This window comes from Caretta caretta, chromosome 17 (assembly GCF_965140235.1).
Source record: "Caretta caretta isolate rCarCar2 chromosome 17, rCarCar1.hap1, whole genome shotgun sequence".
In the NCBI taxonomy this organism is placed as follows: Eukaryota; Metazoa; Chordata; order Testudines; family Cheloniidae; genus Caretta; species Caretta caretta.
This window is the reverse complement of record NC_134222.1, coordinates 5123648-5146219: the sequence shown is the minus strand read 5'-3', so window position 1 is coordinate 5146219 and position 22572 is coordinate 5123648. Positions and strand designations below refer to the sequence as shown.

The 22572-nt window shown below is 41.9% G+C and overlaps 1 protein-coding gene across 1 annotated transcript in view; it reads right to left on the bottom strand.

The window, feature by feature from the left end:
- Positions 1–22572, bottom strand: part of PPM1E (protein phosphatase, Mg2+/Mn2+ dependent 1E) — a 118736-nt gene that overhangs the window by 9649 nt on the left and 86515 nt on the right. Inside the window, exons 2-3 of the mRNA XM_048823579.2 lie at positions 7192–7310; positions 803–1002 (exon numbers count right to left, since the gene is read on the bottom strand). Coding sequence (XP_048679536.1) covers positions 803–1002; positions 7192–7310 — 319 coding nt within the window. The remainder of the gene's footprint in view (positions 1–802; positions 1003–7191; positions 7311–22572) is intronic.

Below are 22572 nucleotides of genomic sequence, written 5' to 3'. Positions count from 1 at the left end.
TTGCTTTTTTGTGAACCTGTTCTCCCAGGAGGACTGGTTTTTACCTCCTCTCCTTCTCCTGCTTTTGACTTCTTGATGTTTCTCCCAAAAAACATGGTAGTTCAGCAGCACAGGCCTGGCTCAGCAGGCAACTAAACAGCTCTGAGTTGCACCATTACCTCTTTCTCAGTTTGTGATTCTCTATCTGGGCAATCCTCAGTCAAATAGAGGATCCTGCCTTAGCTTACTCCTTAGTAACACAATGCACTGGCTGCCACAAGGGGAACTCTATGTTACTGTTGAGTCTCAGGCCACTAAATCCGAGGAGCATTGCAGAACCCATACTGCTCTCAATCTCCATGAAGGTGAATGCACCCTATATTGTTCTCTCTGCTCTTCTGTTGCCAGCAGAATGCAAGTTTCTAGATTATAAGAAGGCCACCAGCCTTGTAAATGACAACATCTAAACAACAGGACAAAACTAGTCCAAATGAAGGGTGAAAATCTTACAATAAAATGCAGATTCCAGTTGGACGGGGGTGAAGCCACCCAGTAACTGGACAAGTGGCTACAGTAGGATGGGATAGGCACTAGGTATCTATGAAAGCTTCTGCTTCATCCTATATAGGCCATGGACATTCTGTGAGACCCATAAATATTTACACTACACTCCCTGAATTAATTTAGACAAGGCATGTGTCTCTTGGATCCCAACTATCTAAGGCTGGTCATATATACGTCTTTCGTTTTCACAGTAAAATGCTTACTAATTTCCCAAAACCCATATTCAGTATGTTAACTCACCCACATCAGCCCCCTTTACCTCAAGGTTGAAGAGCATGTTGAAGTCAGGAATGCAGACATGCTTGTCTTCCATCTTCCTGCGCATGTTTTTGATGGCATGGATGGATGTCTCATAATAGCGGTAGGGCCTCCTTTGAAGTGGAAAGTCTTTCACCCAGCTGCTGCAGATCTCATGGAGTTTGCTGAAAACTGAGCGGGCTAACTTCACTGTCTCAATCTCTGAGGAGGCAAAAAGAAATAAAAGGCTTTCTAAAAATGCTATGAGAATTTGTCATTCAAGTGCATTATAAAGATGAAATAAAATCATGCTGGCCAGGCAACTGAGATACACCTCCAATTTGGAAACCCTGGATTCCGGTTCTAAAAGGAAAAGAGAGAGCCACCTACAGTATAATTAGCATTTGCCACGTAACAGCTGATTGATTGTATCCTACCTACTCCTGTGCCTTTACTGGACTCGGCAGCAAGCAATGAATGAGATTATATGCTTCCCCTGATAAGACCCATTTGCAGTTCCAGACAAGATAATGCAACCATGGCTCCTACAATGTCTGGGTTTAAACACTTCAAGGTGCAAATGAGCGACAACATTAAAAAGCAACTCAAGGCGCACGATTCTCCACATTTTTGCTCCAGTTTTGATCAGTGGAGTTACACCCCTATAGAACTGGAGCAGTGCAGCGATTAATAAGGCGTAGTAGGGTTTATAACATTTCTTTTAAGCACATGTTCATGGGTTTTCATTCAAATGGTATATTAACTGAGACATGTTCACAATTTAATGTTGTTTTGTTTTCAGGTCCCAAAGTAGGTTGAGCCCAAAAGAAATCTTTGTGAGCAGGTGAAAAGTCCAGAGCAGCCTTCAGTTAAGGGGTGGGTGAGCTGTCACTTCGTAAAATCATTCTTAATATGTGCAGAGTCAGGCACTCGCAAACCATTCTGCAGTTATGAAAGTCTAGTTAGCTTCTTTTACTGGAAGAAAAAGCAGTAAGTAAACATGGGAGAACTGAACACATCTAAGGCTCTTTTCATATTACAGTTTCACCAGTCTGAGTCTCCAGGGTCCAATTTCAGCAGAAGTCTGTGTCTAGTTCCAATCGCCCTGCAGAAGTACCATATCCAAAGGGGGAAAAGGAAGGATGGGAACCATTCCACATCTTATTTCACAGAAACAGTGTCAGTATCAATAAGCAGCACCTTCTAATGATGGCCTAATTAACAGTCACTGGTAGAGTTAGGAAAAATGTAGCAAGCAAGACTCCTGGGATCTATTTCTAGCTCTGCTTATTTTTCACTGTGCCACCATGGGTAAGTAATTTATTCTAATTTCATATATGGAAAACTGAGCCTCAGTTTCCCCAGGTTTAATTACTTAGAGATCTTTCAGATTTTTGTTATTCTGTGTAAGTATTGTTATATGTTCAAGCAGAAACAGAAGACAGAGCATCAGGGAAGACCCTGGATACCTCCAAGGCTTCAGCCACTAGACCATGAGAGTTGGTTCTCCCATGTCCAGCTAAATAATATATAGCAAGGCTGAGAAAGGAATATCCTCCTCAGTGCTGTCAGCAATGTCACTGCTGGGCAACATGTGAAACAAGAACACAAATACTGCCTGAACCATCCAAATCATATCTTCTTCAGTCAGGGAACTTCATCCACAAATTTCATCATCCACTCTTTCCCATGGGCATGTTTAAGAGAGAAAACCTGTTGATTTTAATGTCACCTGTTCATTACAATTCAAAAATGCTTCTGAAGGATGAATGGAGAGAAACGATTTGCTGTGCTGAGATATTAAATACTCCCCCCCTATGAGGTGTGTGCACAGTGGTAGCAGCGTCAATAATTGCTGTTTGAGATTAAAAAAAGGAGAGAGGCCCACAGTGGCTGATCCACCCCCTCACAGCTGTAAATTACTCAATCGTTAATGTTGTGGTGCTGAGCTGGAGCTGCGTCAGCTGTCATCGTGGCTGAATCATGTGGAATTTCATCTCCCTCCTGCTGCTACCTCAATGCTTCTCCAAGAATCTTCAGTGTTGGAAGTACAGTTTAATTGCGCCACTGCTCGGAGGAAACCCAGGTCAGACATTTTTGTCCCTAATCTTGGTTGATTGGTTATCTTTGCAAAGGAGACTGGGGGGTTGGAAAGGCAAATTTGTGTCAATTTCTAAACTCTCCAGTCTCTCACTCACTGTCGATATCAGGCCTGACTCACTGCAGCAGATGGAGGAGAGATTCCCATTTATTTCATACAAATCATTTCTAGTGACAGCCAAATAATCAATGGCAGTGCTTCATCAATGTGTATGGAAAGAAAAGTACAATTTCTGAAGTGACATTTACATTTCCACAGCACTTTTCATCCACAGGTCTCAAAGGTCCTTCTATTAATAAATGCTTTAAGCTAGGTCTCTATCTTTGTTCAGCAGTTTTAGTAATACCCATCACTTATATTAGACAGATAAGTTAATATCTTTTATTGCACCTACATCTGTTGGGTGAGAAATTAACTTTACACAGAGCTCTTCTGAACTGAAGGAGAGCTCTGTGTAAAATCAAAAGCTTGTCTCTTTCACCAACAGAAGTTGGTCCAATAAAAAATCACCTCACCTCACCCACCTCGTCTCTCTAATATCCTGTGACCAACATGGCTACAACAACACTGCAAACGGTACTTATATAATATTGAACATTTTCAAAGTGCTGAACCACCATTATCTAATCCTCAAAACACTGATGTGATCTGAAGAAGAGAGGTTTTTACCCACAAAAGCTTATGCTCAAATATATCCGTTAGTCTTTAAGGTGCCACCAGACTCCTTGTTGTTTTTGTGGATACAGACTAACATGGCTACCCCCTGATACTTGACTTTGAATATGCTAATTCCACACTCTTACTTTCATACATCAGTGGGTTCAATTATACCTTTTTTCTTTTAAGGTAAGGATCCTCCCTGCATCAAACCTCTGATCAAAAGGTTGCCTTCCACATGCACCCCTCTGACTCCTTTTACAAAACTTGAATAGTAGAGGACTCCACAGATTCCATCATCCACTGTCACCCAGCAGAACCAAATGTGCCTCCTGAGGAGAAACTGAGGTGAGGAGACAAATTTGGGCAAATATCAAGTCCTTCTACTTTTTGCATTATATAGAGCAGCAAGTTTGGTGGACCTCTAAAACAAAAGCCTTCCCAGTATAGACTGATGCAGAGGTAGACATCAGAAGCACAAGGTTACAATCCATCTTGTTCTTTAGTCCTGAACTAATCTGAGCAGCTTTAAAGTCAGCAGTATGATATAAACTCAGGTCAAAACTTCAGGTTACAACAGGAATCCATTCTCAAACAACTGCGTCATAGATCGTTCAGGGCTTCCTCTGTTTCTCTCAAAGTGTAATGGCCTCCCCACATGAACACTAGTTAGGATCAGGCACAGGAAAGCAGTCAGTCACTAAATTCTTCTAAGTAACTATCCCAGGTTTCCTAAGTATAAGAATATTAGTCACAAATTAGTATCTGATCTTTTGCAATGAAAGCTCTTTCAGTTCTATGAATTGCTCCAACTAATATTTTTATTCAACACACCAACCCCTCATTCCTTGACTTAGTCATGTGTTTGCAAAACCATGATTTTTAGTGTATTATGTGAGGTGGAATTGCTTAATCTTACATTAACCGTAAATCAACTCATCACTTTGCTTTGGTCCAGGACACCAGCTTATATTTCTCTTTCTTCACATTTCTTATTCTTTAATTTGCATTATTTAAGATGTATTTAAACCTCACTTATCTACATACGACCACATCATTCAGATATGGTCCTGCGTGGAGTCCCTGGTTTCATCTGGCTAACTGCTACACCAAGGTACATATCACAATGTATGATTGCTTCTTTGTATTACAGGTTTAAATACATTTTAACACACACCTACAGATGTTTTCATTTAAAACATCAGCTTCCTTAGATATTGTGTGTGGAGGCTTAGTTTGAAAAATGTCAAAATTTCCTTGGAGACTGTCAAATATTTATGAGAGTCTAAGAGATTTCAATTTGGAAATAATGAGGGCTGCTCAGCCAGAACAATGACAAATCTATGCCAGTCGCCTGCTCAGGGTGAGACGCAGCAACACCTACAAACAGCAAAGCCCAGAGCCCATTGCCCAGGTTCCTCAGGTTTGTGGAGGCCTCTAAGAATCAGACCAGAAACTTCCCCTTTAGAGGCTGGAATGCTAAAGCTTTTATTTTCCCACAGTGCTATTTATAGCTTTTTATCAAAAGTAGGAGGGAGAGAGGAATAATAAGGGTTGCTGAATATATGGTTTCCACACCAAATGAAGGACTCCGGTCAACTCATTCTGTGGAATGTTATCCATCTTAATTAGCATCCCAGAGAGCTCTCCAAGGAAATGTAGTCAGCAGAATCCTGAGTGAGTTAGAACTTGTGGCCTTGACCAGACTGATGGGAAAGTCTTGCTATACAATAAGTACAAACAGAGAAAAGGAAAATTCCTTTTGTTTTTAACATCAAGTATTTTTTACATGACAGTCACTGAAACCCAAGACATTGCAAAGCTTTTGTAAAAATAATTACCAGCTGAAATCATTCAGAGTGAAATTCATTCCTTCCCACACACAAAGCTGGCTTAAGGCAGATGGATTTCACCCTGCTAATATGTGCTCAGACAAGAAATTCAGGGAACTGAATCCAACCCTAGGCTACTAGAGGCTGGAATGAAGACCCTTTCTGAAGCACACAGGAGGGTATAGACACCCCTCACTTGCATGGCCACTCAGTCTAATTCCTTCTTCTGACAAGAGCCTCTCACTGCAGAACTTAAGTAGTGACACAGATGCTGTGTGAGAGATCTGCATCCAAACTAATTTCACCTCAAGCAAATACAGTGGTAGCCACTCCAATGTCTGAGCAGCCTGTGAAATTTTCTGGGGTAACACAATATAGATAATACAGTGTCTATTATGTGTCTAAGTATGTGTAGGGTCTATTGCATATGTGAAGACTTAACAGTTCATATTATAAAACAACGTATTTGAAAAGCAGCCAAACACCTGATTTCAGCTTTTTCCCCCCCATCTAGAAGCATACAGAGAGGAGCTGTTTCTGATGGCAGTAGATTTTTCAGATAGGTTGTTTAAAAATTTATTTGTAATTGTAAAGTCTGTAATTAGATCCTGATACTCATTTGCAATCTTAAAGTGTTTAATTTAAAGCTTTGCAATTCACTTTTTAATACCCTTTGCTCACATTTTGCTTTTAGAATTGTGATTGTGGTAACATGAAAACAGAAAAAGGAACATTCTGATGCTAAATATGTACCTCTTCCCCTCTACTGCCCTCCATATGTCTGTTTGTATAGAATTGGTCTCCTTTGTCCCTTCCCATCATCTCACCTCTGGTGGTGCGAGAGCCTTCTCTTCTACAACTCCTTGTGTCAGGGACAACTTTCCTCTGTCTCAGGGAGTCCATCTCTTAAAATCTCATGTAAAAACATTTCTTTCCTCCTTTTATGCCCCTGAATGTTTTCTCCCTCTGCTATGGGAATATTGAATACGAGTAGAGAGGTTATATTACCTCTGCGTTCGGCACTGGTATGACTGCTCCTTCAATACTGTAGCTAGTTGTGGTATCCACACTTCAAGAAGGATGTTGAAAAATCGGAGAGGATTCGGAGAAGAGCCACAAGACTCATTAAAGGACTGGAAAACATGCCTTATAGCAAGGGACTCAAGGAGCTCAATTTATTTCCTTATCAAAGAGAAGATTAAGGAGTAGCTTGATCACAGTCTATATATACTGTACCTACTTGGAGAACAGACATTTTATAACAGAGAGTTCCTCAATCTAGCAGACAAAGGTCTAAGATGATCTAATGGCTGGAAGCAAGACAAATTCAGACTGGAAATAAGGTTCAAATTTTTAACAGTGAGGGTAATTAACCATTGGAACAACTTAGAAAGGGACTGTGGTGGATTCTCCATTACCGGAAATTTTTACATCAAGACTGGTGGTTTCTCTGGTGAGACGAGATATGCTCTAGTGAACACAGCTATTGAACTTGACGTAGGAATTAATTCAGGAAAGTCCTATGGCCTATAATATGCAGGGGATCACAATGGTCCCTTCTGACTGAGGACATATGCCCCCTCCCCCCAGAATTGCTGCTTGGCTTGTATTGAGCATGCTCAGTAACATCTGCTGAAGCCACTGCTCTCACTCTGCCCCGCAATTAGTGGCTGGTATGGGTAGTCTCTGCCTTCTGGCCTTAAAAAAATCTACAAATTCTCTCTGAAATTGTACTTTTTGCTCTGCAAAGTTTGCTGGGACACAGTTTGCATAAAAGATTGTATCAAAATAAAGTATGCTATAACACATATATGCACTTACGTATGATGCCTTCTGTACTATCCACATGCTTTGGTAAGTAGTGCACTGAAAGATCACTCTGAAGGACTTCATCTGATGTTGCTCTGGCTAAAGCAGCAGCCAAAAATGAAGGGCAATTACTGAAAAAGAAAATCACGAGAGAGAGATTTTCAAACTGATTTCACAAGGTAACTGGCAACAGCATAATGCAGAACAACGCTTCCATTTGTAAAGTAACACCTACATTTGAAGGTTGTCAGAGATTTGTGAGCGTACAGCAGATTCTTTTTTGATAGGTAGCATTGCACTTCTGCAGCAGGACCCTTCTGTGGATTTTAGTAGGCTTAAATTTCACTTCCAAGGGCCCTTCTTAAAAGCCTTTGTGCCTCATTTTGCACCTTTAATTTACTCTTCAAAACGGGGGCTCTGTGCACACATGCAGAGCTTATAAATCACACACACTAAATTTACTCTATTTGCATTTACAAACCTGAGCTGAAACCCATGCTGTCTAGTTTCTCAGTCTCTGCTCTTGATTCAAATTCTCAAAGGGCAGGGAGTTTGGAAACTGCAAACGGAGACCTCCAGTTGCTCCTGTTAAACAGTAGGGGTAACATTTGCACTGCTAGCTAAATCAGTTGTTAAACACATCTTTAATAGCCAGCAGGGACCAGGCCTCACTTGTTTAAAAATGAGTTGTTGTCTAGATTCCTCACTACATAGGCTAGGTTAAAATATATCTATTGAATCTGATTCTACCACAGTTTGTCTCATCCAAAATGACTGGCTGAACTATGTTAGAAGCAGTTTTAGCTGGCATCATATGTTTAAGTACAATTCCTTAATCCTTGTCCTGTGTGGACAAAGCCTTAACCTCTGTCTATGGAGATTTTTCTCTTTTCATCATAAAACATTTTCTGTATGTTCAGTCAAAGGGTTGAGGGAATTATCTGACTAGTAATCAGACAGATGGGCAATGTCAATCCAGAAATGTCACCCACCCAGACCTGAGAAATCCAAGCATGAGGCATTCCTCATGGTTCTAATTTTGAGCATAATCTCCTAGTTTCAACTAAAATAAAATTCAGATTTGCAAACATATTCTTTTCAAAATCATAATTGCCCATTGCCTGAAACTACCTAAATAGAACCACAGAGAATTAGAAAACTAATCTCTTAACTGAGAAGGGATAGAGAGAAACTTCTCCTATGGGCAAACTATCCCATCATTGTCTACTACAGAGTTTCTTGCACCTTTCTCTGAAGCATCTGATACTGACCACTGTCGGAGACACGAAATTGGACGAGATGGACTCAGGGATGAGCTGGCCATACCTCGTTTCTATCCTATGCACCAAATATGGATTCTGATAGACGTGTCTCTTGAGATCTGAGATGCATAAAGCAGTACTCCCATGTACTCACATTTGGACTGCTGCCAACCAAAGAAAACCAATGCTGTTCTAAATTGACACAATGGTAGCATAATTAATGTAGACTGAATTCCACAAAAGACTTCAGTCAAACCCATTTTGCTCAGTCTCTTTGAAAATCCACTTTAGCACAGTGCTTTCCAATACCATATTTGACAATGAACACCATTACAAACGGTAGATTTAGAATAAGATATGAGATTTGCACAAAGCTAAATCTTCCATCTGTTTTAATAAATAGTATTTAATGTTTACATAAAGTTACTTAAACATAGGATTAGAAATAAATACCAGTTTTTCCCAAAGATACTTTGTCATGAGGCACGTTCTGTCTCCCAAGTTACTCAAAGCCCCAGCTATTCTGAAGTTACAAGATCAATAAGAGTCACTCCTTGAATTAGCAGTTGAGCATTCTACTCATACATTCTACTCCAAACCTCAGCAATATGTACACTAATGAAGCATGACTACATGGGAACATTAACTATCTTAGGGCTGGATCTTCCCAGCACAAGAGAAGAACTCCGATCCCATTTATATACAGCAATACCTTTTGGAAAGGTACAGTAATCAGCAAGAAGGAAAAGCTCTGTAACTTCCTTTATTTCCAGTGCATGTAGAAGTTCATTCTCCAGATAGCCTTGTTTGTCTTTAGATCATGAGGGATGGTTTTTGTCATTTCTATTATTAATTCCTACACATCTGAAAAGCATTGTAGGTTACCAGTGATATTTTATGCAGTTTTCATGTTACAAGAGAAACAAGAATATGACGACTCCTGAACTAAAAGAATTACAAATAATTATGTAATCAGAGCCAGCAACAATGTTAGAATCTTTATCTGAAGACAGTATGCAGCAGAAATGTTCAAACATAATTTTGCCTAGGCAGAGCCTACACAAACCTCAGCAAAAGCAGGAAAGCTTATGTTGTACATGTGTTTCTAAACACAACAAATTTCTCAGACAGAGCTCACTTTAGAGAGGAACATAATAACCTATGGTACTATGCATGGAATATGAGTTGGTTTCCCAACTTCCTCCCTGCAGTACCAATTTGGGAGAGCTATGGAGAAAGCACACTTCTTGCAAAAGGAGTGTGCTTCCCATCACTCACAAACAATTCCTCTGGACAGTTAAGGAGCAGCACTGATGGACATCAGATGGAGAGTCCTGTTAAGAGGATGGCAGGTACAATTAAGATCCTCAAGGACATAAAAAGCTAGGGCAAAAATACAGTAGGAATCTTGTTCCAATGGGGACTCCATGTAAGGGGAAAATAAACACCCTGTCATTAGCATTCACACATAAATAATTGGTTTTATTATTTTACTCTGCAATGGCATGTTATAAGAAGTGAGGTATATTAGAATGCATAGAGGTAGGTGGCTGGTCAGAGCCTTTACCAGCCAGCTTGCCAGTAGCTAGCTACATGTCCCCACACAATACAAATGTGATACCTGCAGTCTTGAACTGGAGCTCTTTATCTAAACAAGGCATACAATTCTATTACAATGCCAAACCTACACAAAAGCCACTAAATGTGGTGTTAGACAAATTAGAGGTTTTTTAAGTACATCCTTCCTGATTCTTTGGCAGCGTGGGTGTCTGTACAACACCCAGAGTTGCATTTCAACAATCTTGGGATAACTCTGCTAAGGTAATAAGCAAGCTTGAATGTGGGCAGCCTCCATCAATTAAGTTTGAGAGAAACAGTCTGAAGTAGGCTTAACTCAGCCCACATACTATAATGATACTTGCTTACCACACACCTCTGCTCCTTGCCGATAGCACTGGAGTGATGAATTTCCAAACATTTCCCCTCATTTATCTGTGTTCTAAATCTAATACAAAATTCTTACCTAAAAATGGGTAAGGCAGATTTAACACTGTACTGTATCAAAGGCATCACAGAGCTTAGACTGACTTGTTTATTAATTCGGATGGACAAGATGGAGAAAACCAGTCTGAGAACAGCTTTCCTTTGTACGGCTGGTTATTCTCTGTTCTAAAGGTAACAGCAGACTGCCACAGAATTAATTGACTGACATTTGTACATCACAAAGCTTCTTATGGAGCCTTTCTAGGCCCTGGTCTACACTAGGAGTTGAGGTCGAATTTAGCAGCGTTAAATCGATTTAACCCTGCACTTGTCCACACAACGAAGCCCTTTTTTTTTTTTACTTAAAGGGCTCTTAAAATCTATTTCCTTACTCCACCCCTGACAAGGGGATTAGCGCTTAAATCGGCCTTGCTGGGTCCAATTTGGGGTACTGTGGACACAATTACACGGTACTGGCCTCCGGGAGTTATCCCAGAGTGCTCCATTGTGACCGCTTGGACAGCACTCTCAACTCAGATACACTGGCCAGGTAGACAGGAAAAGAACCGCGAACTTTTGAATTTCAATTTCCTGTTTGGCCAGCGTGGCAAGCTGCAGGTGACCATGCAGAGCTCATCAGCAGAGGTGACCATGATGGAGTCCCAGAATCGCAAAAGAGCTTCAGCATGGACCGAACGGGAGGTACGGGATCTGATCGCTGTGTGGGGAGAGGAATCCATGCTATCAGAACTACATTCCAGTTTTCAAAATGCCAAAACCTTTGTCAAAATCTCCCAGGGCATGAAGGACAGAGGCCATAACAGGGACCCGAAGCAGTGCCACATGAAACTTAAGGAGCTGAGGCAAGCCTACCAGAAAACCAGAGAAGAGAATGGCTGCTCCGGGTCAGAACCCAAAACATGCTGCTTCTATGATGAGCTGCATGCCATTTTAGGGGGTTCAGCCACCACTACGCCAGCCGTGTTGTCTGACTCCTTCAATGGAGATGGAGGCAACACAGAAGTAGGTTTTGGGGATGAAGAAGATGATGATGAGGTTGTAGATAGCTCACAGCAAGCAAGCAGAGAAACCGGTTTTCCCGACAGCCAGGAACTGTTTCTCACCCTGGACCTGGAGCCAGTACCCCCCAAACCCACCCAAAGCTGCCTCCCAGACCCGGCAGGCGGAGAAGGGACCTCTGGTAAGTGTACCTTTTAAAATACTATACATGGTTTAAAAGCAAGCATGTTTAATGATTAATTTGCCCTGGCATTCGTGGCTGTCCTGGATATACTCCCAAAGCCTTTGCAAAAGGTTTCTGGGGAGGGCAGCCTTATTCCATCCACCATGGTGGGACACTTTACCACTCCAGGCCAGTAGCACATACTTGGGAATCATTGTAGAACAAAGGATTGCAGTGTTTGTTTGCTGGCATTCAAACAACATCCGTTCTTTATCTCTCTGTGTTATCCTCAGGAGAGTGATATCATTCATGGTCACCTGGTTGAAATAGGGTGGTTTTCTTAATGGGACATTCAGAGGTGCCCATTCCTGCTGGGCTGTTTGCCTTTGGCTGAACAGAAATGTTCCCCGCTGTTAGCCACGGGGAGGGGAAGGAGCTAGCCACACGCTGGGGGGAGGCAAAATGCGACCTTGGAATGAAAGCACATGTGCTATGTATGTAATGTTAACAGTAAGGTTTACCCTGAAAGAGTGTAGCCACTGTTTTATAAAATGTGTCTTTTTAAATACCACTGTCCCTTTTTTTTTCTCTCCACCAGCTGCATGTGTTTCAAGGATCACAGGATCTTCTCCTTCCCAGAGGCTAGCAAAGATCAGAAGGCGAAAAAAACGCACTCGTGATGAAATGTTCTCTGAGTTCATGCTGTCCTCCCACACTGACAGAGCACAGATGAATGCGTGGAGGCAGACAATGTCAGAGTGCAGGAAAGCACAAAATGACCAGGAGGAGAGGTGGCAGGCTGAAGCTGAAAGGTGGCGGCAGTGTGATGAGAGGAGGCAGGATTCAATGCTGAGGCTGCTGGAGGATCAAATTAATATGCTCCAGGGTATGGTTGAGCTGCAGGAAAGGAAGCAGGAGCACAGACTGCCGCTACAGCCCCTGTGTAACCAACTGCCCTCCTCCCCAAGTTCCATAGCCTCCTCACCCAGACGCCCAAGAACGATTGCCCAAGCAACAGAAGGCTGGCATTCAATAAGTTTTAAACTTTTAAAATGCTGTGTGGCCTTGTCCTTTCCTCCTACACCACCCCTCCTGGTGCTTCTCTCCTCCACCCCCCCTCCTGGGCTACCTTGGTCGTCATCCCCCTATTTGTGTGATGAATTAATAAAGAATGCATGAATGTGAAGCAACAATGACTTTACTGCCTCTGCAAGCGGTGATCAAAGGGAGGGAGGGGAGGGCGGTTAGCTTACAGGGAAGTAGAATGAACCAAGGGGTAGGGGGTTTCATCAAGGAGAAACAAACAGAACTTTCACACCGTAGCCTGGCCAGTCATGAAACTGGTTTTCAAAGCTTCTCTGATGTGCACCGCGCCCTCCTGTGCTCTTCTAACCGCCCTGATGTCTGGCTGTGCATAACCAGCAGCCAGGCGATTTGCCTTAACCTCCCACCCTGCCATAAACGTCTCCCCCTTACTTTCACAGATATTGTGGAGCGCACAGCAAGCAGTAATAACAGTGGGAATATTGGTTTCACTGAGGTCTAACCGAGTCAGTAAACTGCGCCAGCACGCTTTCAAATGTCCAAATGCACATTCTACCACCATTCTGCACTTGCTCAGCCTGTAGTTGAACAGCTCCTGACTACTGTCCAGGCTGCCTGTGCACGGCTTCATGAGCCATGGCATTAAGGGGTAGGCTGGGTCCCCAAGGATAACTATAGACATTTCAACATCCCCAACGGTTATCTTCTGGTCTGGGAATAAAGTCCCTTCCTGCAGCTTCTGAAACAGACCAGAGTTCCTGAAGATGCGAGCATCATGTACCTTTCCCGGCCATCCCATGTTGATGTTGGTGAAACGTCCCTTGTGATCCACCAGTGCTTGCAGCACTATTGAAAAGTACCCCTTGCGGTTTATGTACTCGCCGGCTTGGTGCTCTGGTGCCAAGATAGGGATATGGGTTCTGTCTATGGCCCCACCACAGTTAGGGAATCCCATTGCAGCAAAGCCATCCACTATGACCTGCACATTTCCCAGGGTCACTATCCTTGATATCAGCAGATCGTTGATTGCGTTGGCTACTTGCATCACATCAGCCCCCACAGTAGATTTGCCCACTCCAAATTGATTCCCGACTGACCGGTAGCTGTCTGGCGTTGCAAGCTTCCACAGGGCTATTGCCACTCGCTTCTCAACTGTGAGGGCTGCTCTTATCTTGGTACTCTTGCGCCTCAGGGCACGGGAAAGCAAGTCACAAAGTTCCATGAAAGTGCAGCCACTGGGAATCGTCCCAGACCTGCAACACTATGCGGTCCCACCAGTCTGTGCTTGTTTCCCGGGCCTAGAATCGGCGTTCCACCACATGAGCCTGCCCCATTAGCACCATGATGCCCACATTGCCAGGGCCCGTGCTTTGAGAGAAGTCTGTGTCCATGTCCTCATCACTCTCGTCACCGCGCTGACGTCGCCTACTCGCCCGGTTTCGCTTTGCCAGGTTCTGGTACTGCATATACTGCTGGATAATGCGTGTGGTGTTTAATGTGCTCCTAATTGCCAAAGTGATCTGAGCGGGCTCCATGCTTGCCGTGGTATGGTGTCTGCACAGAAAAAAAGGCGCGGAACGATTGTCTGCCGTTGCCCTGATAGAGGGAGGGGCGACTGATGACATGGCTTATAGGGTTGGCTTACAGGGAATTAAAATCAACAAAGGGGGTGGCTTTGCGAGAAACTGAATGCCCCCTCAAGGATAGAGCTCAAAACCTCAAGGACAGAACTCAAAACTGGGTTCAGCAGGCCGTTGATTTCACAGAGGGAGGAAGGGAGGAGAAAATGAATACAAAACAAATCTGGTCTATTTCTTGTTTTGAGCCACTTCATCTATCTTTATACATCTTGCTGGCAGCAGACTGTGCAGTACGACCGCTAGCCATCATCATCTCCTGGGTGCTCGGCAGAAGACGATGCAGTATGACTACTGGCCATCGTCTTCTGCTAGCTGCAGATTAAAAGACAGTGCACTGCCAGTAGGACTCAATCGCCATGAGACAAAACAAGGGAAATGACCTGGCTGAGTCACTCCCATGTTTGCCCAGGCGCCCGCTTAAAAGAGCGCCCAGGACTAAGTCGACGACCGCTCCAGTCATACTGCACTGTTTACTGCCAAAAGGCAATAAACTGCTGCTGTGTAGAAAAGCAGTACCACGTCTGCCAGCACCCAGGAGACATATGGTGACAGTGAGCTGAGCGGGCTCCATGCTTGCCGTGGTATGGCATCTGCACAGGTAACTCAAGAAAAAAAGGCGCAAAACGATTGTCTGCTGTTGCTTTCACGGAGGGAGGGAGGGAACGGCGCCCTGACGATATGTACCCAGAACCACCCGTGACAATGTTTTAGCCCCATCAGGCACTGGGATTTCTACCCGGAATTCAAATGGGTGGCAGAAACTGCAGGACAGCTACCCACAGTGCAACGCTCCAGAAGTTGACGGTTGCCTCGGTACTGTGGACACACTCCGTAGACTACATGCACTTAGAGCATTTGTGTGGGGACACACACAATCGACTGTATAAAAACGCTTTCTACAAAACTGACTTCTATACATTTCACCTAATTTCGTAGTGTAGATATACTCTAGGACTATGCACTGCAAACAGTGAAGTGACAAGTTGGAGGTGTGTGTGTTCTTGATTAGTACAACAGAAATTTCATTTCTGCTGCTTCTGGTAATGCACCTTAGTTGGATTGCTTCTCCCCTATAATGTCGAGAATAACAGGATAAACCGGAGGTGGGGATGCCTGTTTGGAATAGATTTTGAACTCAGTTATACTGCAGTTAAGTCCAGAATAACACCATTTACTTCAGTGGTGTTACTCTGGATTTATCCCAGTGTAACTGAGTTCAAAATCAAGTTCAGTATCTTTGCTTTTAATCACAAACAATGAACATTCAATAGAGAGCTTGCAGGACCACTTAACTCAGGAAGATCATCATCCACAAAGACTAGTACTTGAATTACAACATTCCATCACACTAGATACTCCTAGTCTATCCTCACCTCTCCCTGTACATAGAACAGGAATAGAAATTATGCATTAGATTCTTGGTTGCAGTGCAGCTGCTTTGCACTGCACATCTGTGCCAAAGGATTCCCTCCATCTCCGGGGATTATCCACTGGCTGTTTGGAAAAAAATACAGCAGCAGCAGCAGCAACAAAAAACACATTTTGCCAAATTTTATCAATCACCAAATTATGGCAAATAAATTGAAACAGAATATGATCCAGCAGTGTAGCAAAGGCTGGAGTTAGGATTCCTGTGTTTATTCATTCCTAGCCATGACAATAACTCAGCATGTGACCTTGGACAAGTCATGTCAACTCTCACTCCTTCGATTTCCTCATCCATAGAGGATGATAATATATCTCTTTGGCATTGTGGGAGGATTAATTAAATGTTTGTAAAGCAATTTGAGATTTCTAGATAAAGATACTATTGAAGGGCAAAGTATTGTTATTCTAATGGAAGATATTTTCGATCTAGCCAAGATTTATGGACCTTTCATATTTTCTTTTTTATTCTATCTTCCCTGCTCTTGAACATCACGCCAGAAACACTTAAGTGGCAAGCCACACAAGGCACATTTTGTCTTTTTGATGTGCACAGCCAACATATGGGCATAACCAATTGCATCCTTTCATCACATTTGAAATAAATAGGTTTTCTGAAAACTTAAGCTTCTCAAAGAAAAACATCTGAGAGTAAGAAAAGATCAAGTTCTTACTTTAAGCTCAGCAATGCTGAGTCCAACTGGAAGTGGCTTCTACAGCATCAGATATGGCATTGCTGATTAAAAGACTAGGAAAGAATAACAACATTACAAGCAAAGGGGGTCCTCTCCTCCTCCTTCCTCACCACCAGTCAAAATATGGAGATTAAGTGACACCAGTCTCAGGAGGCTCCTTGTACTATCATCTTCCAACGTAACTGACTTAGGCATTATTGATGTAAATAAGGCAGAAAATGGGATAAGGTACTCTTGTGGCCTTCAGAGATCACAATGTTCAGTGAGTCACACCACACACTGTAGAGCTAATAGAAATATTAGAAAATATCATCTGTGCTTTAGTTCTCCCATAAGTTATCTGAAAACGTCTCTGTCTGCTACGGTACAGAATGAACCCATAAAACCACAGGCCAAGCAACGTAAAGTATTGCATGTAATTAAGTACAGGAATCTAAGACTAAGGACAGGAGCTGAAATGGACTAAATACAGAGCACTCCTGTGAGGACTATAATGATTTATTGTATCTGTGAAAAGTTTTATCGGAATAACAAGCTAACTGCGCCCTTACCAACAGATAATGCAACACCATGGATGCAATTTGGTGAAAATTCTAGCATTAGTGTAGCCTGTTGCAAGATATTTGCAGGAACTGTATTTTTGCATGACAGGTACAAAATTCATACAGGTCCCCAAAGCATATTTGAGAAACATTCCAATGTCCAGTCAGTATCTGCCAGACAGAGCCTCTTGCAGAGTCTGGGAGCTCTTTGGAAAAGTATGTAAACCAGTATCATTGTAGGCTCCTCTGTCACAAATGGCAGTACTGACAGAGCAGAAGGAATTCTTTTGTGTGGGAGCAGCCCCTGCTATATACACATCTCTCTGCTGCAAAAGTCAACCTTTCAATATATGTTTTAAAGGCCATCTATAGGCACACTGCACCAGCCAAGGATTTTCTGTTTCTCTCCAAGGTTCAGTGGTTCAGACAGCATTCAAAGAAGGGAAGAGGGAGGAGCATCCTGATAAGCAGGCTGTAGAACCTGAAAGGATTATTGGTGTACTGCAAGCATAATAATAGAATGTAATTCCCAGCCTCCATGTCACTGTAGATTCTCCTCTCTTTACTCACAAAGCAGTAGCTTCCTCTCGTTAGCACACTGATCTGATCTGTGCCAGCTTGTGGCTTTTCACAGCAGGTGAAAGCTCTGATGCTTAGTTTAAGCTGAGGGATCCTGAAGAAATGGAGTATATTTTTCTGATGCAAGGAAATGCTGAGCTAGATTTGAGCTACTGCAGTGAGGCAGAAGTAAAACAAATGCATCTTTTGAAAGATTGCATAACCAAAGCTCCATGCAAAGTCATTTGAACTGACAGTGTTAAGATAGCAAAGATGTTTGATAAATCTGTTTGGGAGAGCTGAAAATGTGCTAGATGAGGAAGCTGCTATCTGTGGGCTTCACAGACAGTTGTCTACTCAAATTTCAAGATGAATCTGTCCTTGCAGTGGCAGTTGTAGGAAACAGTGATAAAATATACAACCATCACAAAACACTGCACCACTTCTGATTAGTTTTTTAATACCCATAACGTATGTGCAGACATGTCATAATAGTATCTGTTAACAGTATTTCCTAACCTTTCAGATCACACCATCACATTCTAGCAATATTAAGGGAAACTGACTGTAGTTTATGAAGAGTTCTTTCAGGTCTGAAAATGCATGAAATCCTGTTATAACTTGCTTTCCCCTTCTGTATGGTCTGGTCTCATTCCTTAAACTCTAGTTAGGACATTTAAGATGCTGAGTTGTCAAATGTAAATGCAGTAGAAAAAATGCTATCTGTACATTGGGAGGATTTTAATGCTGTAAGAAGCAATGGGAACCTCAAAAAGTGAAGAGGTGCACCACCAAATGTCTCATTAGATAATAATGTATTAAGTAACTGCAGTAAGATGCACCAGTGTGTGTATCAGGCTCACCGTAGGAAACCTGTTTGTTTTGTAACATCGATACCTTTTGCAGCCCTTACTTCACAAAGCATCCACGAGGGCTGTGATCTAGGAAAACATTCTAATGAGTCAGTTAAATGTAGCAAATCAGAATAGAATTGCTTTCACAGGAATCAAGCTTTGCAAGCTGCTTTTGGATTCTAGGAATTTTGGAGGTGGATGGTGGGGAATAATACAAGGCTTCAACATCGCCGGCAAAAACAACTAAGAATCTGGGCACCTTAAACACTAACAGATATATTTGGGCATAAGCTTTCATGGGTAAAAAACCCACTTCTTCAGATGCATGGAATGAAAATTACAGATGCAGGCATAATATATATATTGGCACATGAAGAGAAGGGAGTTACTTTACAAGTGGAGAACGAATGTTGAAGGCCAGTTCAGTCGGGGTAGATGCGGTCCACTCCCAATAATTGATGAGGAGATGTCAATACCAAGAGAAGGAAAATTGCTTTTGTAGTGAGCCAGCCACTCCCAGTCCCTATTCAAGCCCAAATTGACGGTGTTAAGTTTGCAAATGAATTGTAGCTCTGCAGTTTCTCTTTGAAGTCTGTTTTTGAAGTTTTTTTTGTTGAAGAATGGCTACTTTTAAATCTGTTATAGAATGTCCAGGGAGATTGAAGTGTTCTCCTATTGGCTTTTGTATATTACCATTCCTGATGTCTGATTTGTGTCCATTTATCCTTTTATGTACAGACTGTCCGGTTTGGCCAACGTACATGGCAGAGGGGCACTGCTGGCACATGATGGCATATATCACATTAGTAGATGTGCAGGTGAATGCACATGAATGAGCCCCTAATGGTGTGGCTGGTCCTATGATGGTGTCACTAGAGTAGATATGGGGACAGAGAAAGCAACGTGGTTTGTTACAGGGATTGGTTCCTGGGTTAGTGTTTCTGTGGCATGGTTTGTAGTTGCTGGTAAGTATTTGCTTCAAGTTAGGGGGCTGTCTGTAAGTAAGGATTGGCCTACTTAACAAGGCCTGTGAGAGTGGGGGATCGTTTTCCAGGCTAGGCTGTAGATCATTGATGATACACTGGAAAGGTTTTAGCTGGAGGCTATATGTGATGGCCAGTGGTGTTCTGTTATTTTCCTTGTTGGGCCTGCCTGTAGTAGGTGACTTCTGGGTACTCGTCTCGCTCAGTCAATCTGTTTCCTCACTTCCCAAGGTGGGTATTGAAGTTTTAAGAATGCTTGATAGAGATCTTGTAGGTGTTTGTCTCCTTCTGAGGGATTAGAGCAAATGCGGTTGTATCATAGGGCTTGGCTATAGACAATGGATCATGTGATGTATCCTGGATGGAAGCTAGAGGCATGTAAGTAAGTATAGTATAGTATAGTTTAAAAACAAGCCATTTTCCAGGTGTGATTTCTTTCTCTCTCACGCTTTTACAAACACATATAACACACCCCTAAGCCCACCTAAAATATCACACATACACCCCACCTAAAATACGATTTCCACTATTCTAGCAGACACACTCCCTCCATCCCAGGTTAAAAAAAATTGTGTTTGGACTGAACCTCTGCACCCAGCTTTAGGCTGACAGGTTGGGGACCTCAACAGTCTCATCTATAGTAGCTCTGCCAGAAGCAGATTTAAGAATGGCCCTCTGTCCTGCAACATAGAATATAACAGGAGCAAATATTTGCTGAATGGAAAAACACTGCAGCTTACTGACTGGAAAAAGTAACATGGAAAAATCTCTAAAGCCTTCAAAGCAGCATGTAGATGGAGAGGAACAGAAGGCAGACTGAATTACTGGTGCTGAAGAAATATAATGTAAATCACAAGTGATGGTGTGAAGCTCCTACTGCATTAGGCTCACATGAGATCTCTCAGTAAGCATGCTCCAGTCTGTAAGAATCATCTTATCACCAGAAGGATAATCAAAATTAGAGATGGAAAGTCCTGCATACCTTCAAAGTCCTTCACTTGATGGCACTGCCCTGGGCACTATGCAATACAGAATTGTTTTCTACAGTATAATTCCTAATGCTTTATCCAATCTAGTTTTAAATAATCCTGTTTTGTTTTAAATAACCCAGATAATGGAGTTTCCAACAGTTCTTTTGAGAGACTATTCCACTGCCTAACAGAATTGCTGTTAAGAAATTTCACTTGAAGTTCAGACTAAAACTTTCATTTGCTCAACTTCTCCCAATACTCCCTCTCACTCTTTAGTGATTATACCCTTCCAATGCTTAATTACTTTGTATCCAGTGCTTTATCCATTTAAATCATTGGGAGTTTTTCCATTGACTTAAACAGGTACAAGAACAGGCCTCTATTCCCTCAGTTACTAGTGTTGCTCTTTTTTGAATTCCCTTAATTTGCCTACATCGTTCTGATAATGGAATTGCAAAGAAGTTGTTCCCCAATCAGCAAAGAGCTGGTGAAATGAGGCATGCCAGAGGAGGGAGCAGGGTTGGATAATCAGTGAGATCTGGCTATTGTCAAGATGCTCATAACCCCTAGTGGGACATGCACAGTTCAAGATTATGGTAGAACAGCCCCAGGGCCCCTTTTCCTCCATTCCTGCACTAAGTGCATCTCAGCTGCAATGGAGCTTTGGGCCCTGTATCTGGAAATGCTTCCATATGCTGAAGCAGCAGAAGTCATCCTCACTGGGCAAGAGGACTAAAGGTTTTGAACTAATTCACTAGGAACACAGATTGGTCATACCCAATCAGACAATCAGTCCATGATAAATGGAGTCCTGACTAAGGCAGTACAGAGAGAAAATAAGGAGCAAAGAAAAATTGGCAGGCACAATGGCTCCAGTGGCATTTTCCTGTTCCTTGGGTTTGCTTGTGTAAGAAGCTTTCCTGATGCCAGAATCCAGAAAACAATAGACTTACTATTACACAGAAGCAAACACCAACAAACTTGTCATCTGGAGATTTGCTTTCAAACCCATAAATATATTACAGGCACCTTCTGCACTTGTCTTCAATTGAAGCAAGTTGGCTGTGCTTAAAGCTGCTGGGGAAACTGAGGTATATGAGGTTTAGCTGCTGTAATAGCTAGGACTTTAACTTCACAAAGTACAATTTCAACTTAACACACAATTCCCAAAGCTACTTTAACTATGAAGTAAGTATAGTACCTGTAAAATACAGTCATCTAGTTTATTAATTCAGATAAATTGGAATGATTTTATATATAAGTATTTGATGCCATGAACACATTGTACATCACAGTCTAGAATACTATTATAGCAGCTTTGATTTTAAGTAAGAATTTTGCAAACTATCTGGTAATAAAATTGTACCTAGGAAATAATTTTTAATACAGATGACCTGTTTCTACGATGTGCAGTTCAATGTAATCTTCATATATAGCAATAGTCACAACACCTGTACCTGTAAAATAAACTATACAAATCTTTATTTATAAAAGAAAAAAGTTATATTGGAAAATATATTTTGTTTAAGATTTAATAAAGTCAAACTAGGATAAAATGGAAGAAAATACAGGGCACTCTGACCATTATGTTTATGTAGCTTGATAGCCTATTTTAGAGGAGAGAATAATTTCCATTGTAAAACATGCAAAGTGCAATAATTGGGGTTTTATGAAGTTACTATCTTGTAAATTGTAATAAAGACCTTTGCCTGGTCTGTTGCATTTGCTGCCTGGTGAACAGACCTTACCCTTAATGGAATTCCCCCAGTGGTGACTGTATTCACTGTTTGTACCTCCTATGTTTTAATTATATAACAAATAGTGTACAAAGGTAATGAAAAATTCAGAGAAGAATGGAAGGATTGCAGCGTTAAAGTACTACCCATAACTGATGCTTACATCCCTGGAAGGACCACATTTTGCTTACGTAGTTACGATGAAATTTCATGTCACCTCCTATGTTAGCTTTTATCTTGGAGGGAAGAATCCTTTAGTTTTGTTTTGTTCAACTTCAAGGGAATAAAACACTCTATAGTAAATGGTGCATTGCCTCTAGTGAGGTCTCTCACATCTAGCTATAGCTACGTCTAATATCATTGTATCAGCAAGCCAGCTGCTCCTGTATTTCCAGCTCAGACTGCCTTTGCCAAACTGTTTTTATCAAATTAAGACTTGCAGCAAATCCCAGGTCAATTCACATACACCCAAACAACATCTAATAAATACTAAAGCTGCCCACACCCAGACAAAAAA